Genomic DNA, 1528 nt, shown 5'->3' with positions numbered 1-1528 from the left:
GAGCTGCTTCTGCTCAGGTGTATCTCAGTTATTATTGAAATTTTCCTTGGAGCCTATGAATTCCCCTTCTTTCCTGTGCCTTCTTAATGTTCTATGATAGGACCTTTCAGATGAAACACATCTGTGTCCATCTCATTTGGGAAGCAGCAGATGTGCACATCATATCTGTGATTCAGCAGGAAACTAAGGCACACGCTTGAGCTACAAACTCTTGGACAGGCCCTGCTTACTCTTGTGATCTCTGCCTTGAGTTTCCTCTAGAAACATCATGTGATGATCTTGAAGTAATGATAAAGATTTTCTGGGACGTGGTGGGGGTGAGACAAAGACTCCGACATCATGTGTCTCTAGACTCTAAGAATATTGACAATATCTCCTACTGAGAAGAAGGGAGAAGCCAGCATGTCAGATAAGTAAGAACGGGTAATGCCACTTGTGACTTCAGCTGCATCTATGCACCCAGCAGAGAACATATAAATGCGGAGATCAGCTGAGTGCTCAGTGAAGGCTCCTCCTGGTAAGATGAAGGCCATCCTCTTCAGCCTTTCTCTGCTCCTCCTTCTGGAGAAGCCAGCAGCTGGGATAGGGATCTACGGTGAGTTCAGGGAGTCGCCTGGCAGAGAGGCACTCAGAGACAACGTCCATGTGGGTTCTTTGAGTGCGGAGAAACCTCCACTGGGTGATCCTCTTGAAGGACATGCCTTGTGGGTACATCGGGGAGCTCATGGGGGAACTCTGGGATAAAACTTGAAAGGGAGCTGTACGGATAATGTAACTCAAATATTCTTTTTATCACTTGCCAGGTGGGACAAAAGGCCAGTTTGTAGCAAAAACACCCCCGCTTGTATTTATCCAAAAAGACCAGTTCCTCTACGACCAAAAAGAAGCCCAGGAAGATGGACCCGAAGAAAGCATTTTTGTGCAAACTAAGCAACATGCATATAGCCAGGACGCGGACGCTGATGCTGACATGGGAGAGACTCAGAGTTCTCAGGAACAGACAAGCTTAAAGGAAGACATAGCTTGTGATGAGGAAGACAAGATTGCCCAACAAAAAGCCCAACTCCAATCCTGGTCACAGATAAAATCTGAAGCCCAAGTAAAATCCCATGGAGCCCAACTGAAGTCTCAAACAGGCCAGCTAAAGATCCTAGGCCAGGTGAAGTCAGAAGTCAAGCTGAAGCCCCAGGCAGCCCCCCTGAAATCCTACCAAGCACCAGTATATATCAAAAAAGCCTTTCTTCAGCAAACCGACGCCAAAGGCTATGGCCTGCATGAAGACCTGGCCCAAGTGCGCCAACAGCATAAAAAGGCACACAGCCTCAAAAGAAAGCTTGGCCATTTCAGGAAAATAGCAGTTTCCTCACCACAGTTTAGACAGCAACCCCAAGCCTATGATGGGTTCATTTTGCAATTTCAAGGGCAAGTACAGGGTGGAGGTTACACAAAATCTTTCCACCAAGCTCAAGGGACATGCTACTGTCCAAAAGAAGGATTACTTCTGTATCAAGGTGCCTTCACAGGATAA

General features: G+C 46.8%; 1 protein-coding gene across 1 annotated transcript; it reads left to right on the top strand.

Moving 5' to 3' along the window:
• Positions 1-522: 522 nt before the first annotated feature.
• Positions 523-1528, top strand: LOC311593793 (seminal vesicle secretory protein 3A-like; the record flags this gene model as incomplete). Its single annotated transcript, XM_084775213.1, has 2 exons — positions 523-595; positions 804-1528. 2 exons carry the CDS (start codon positions 523-525, stop codon positions 1526-1528), a joined length of 798 nt encoding a protein of 265 aa, XP_084631339.1.

The sequence above is a fragment of the Acomys minous genome (assembly GCF_964271855.1).
Source record: "Acomys minous genome assembly, chromosome: 3".
NCBI classification, from domain to species: Eukaryota; Metazoa; Chordata; class Mammalia; order Rodentia; family Muridae; genus Acomys; species Acomys minous.
The sequence above is the reverse complement of the archived record's forward strand: the minus strand, read 5'-3'. Positions and strand labels throughout refer to the sequence as shown.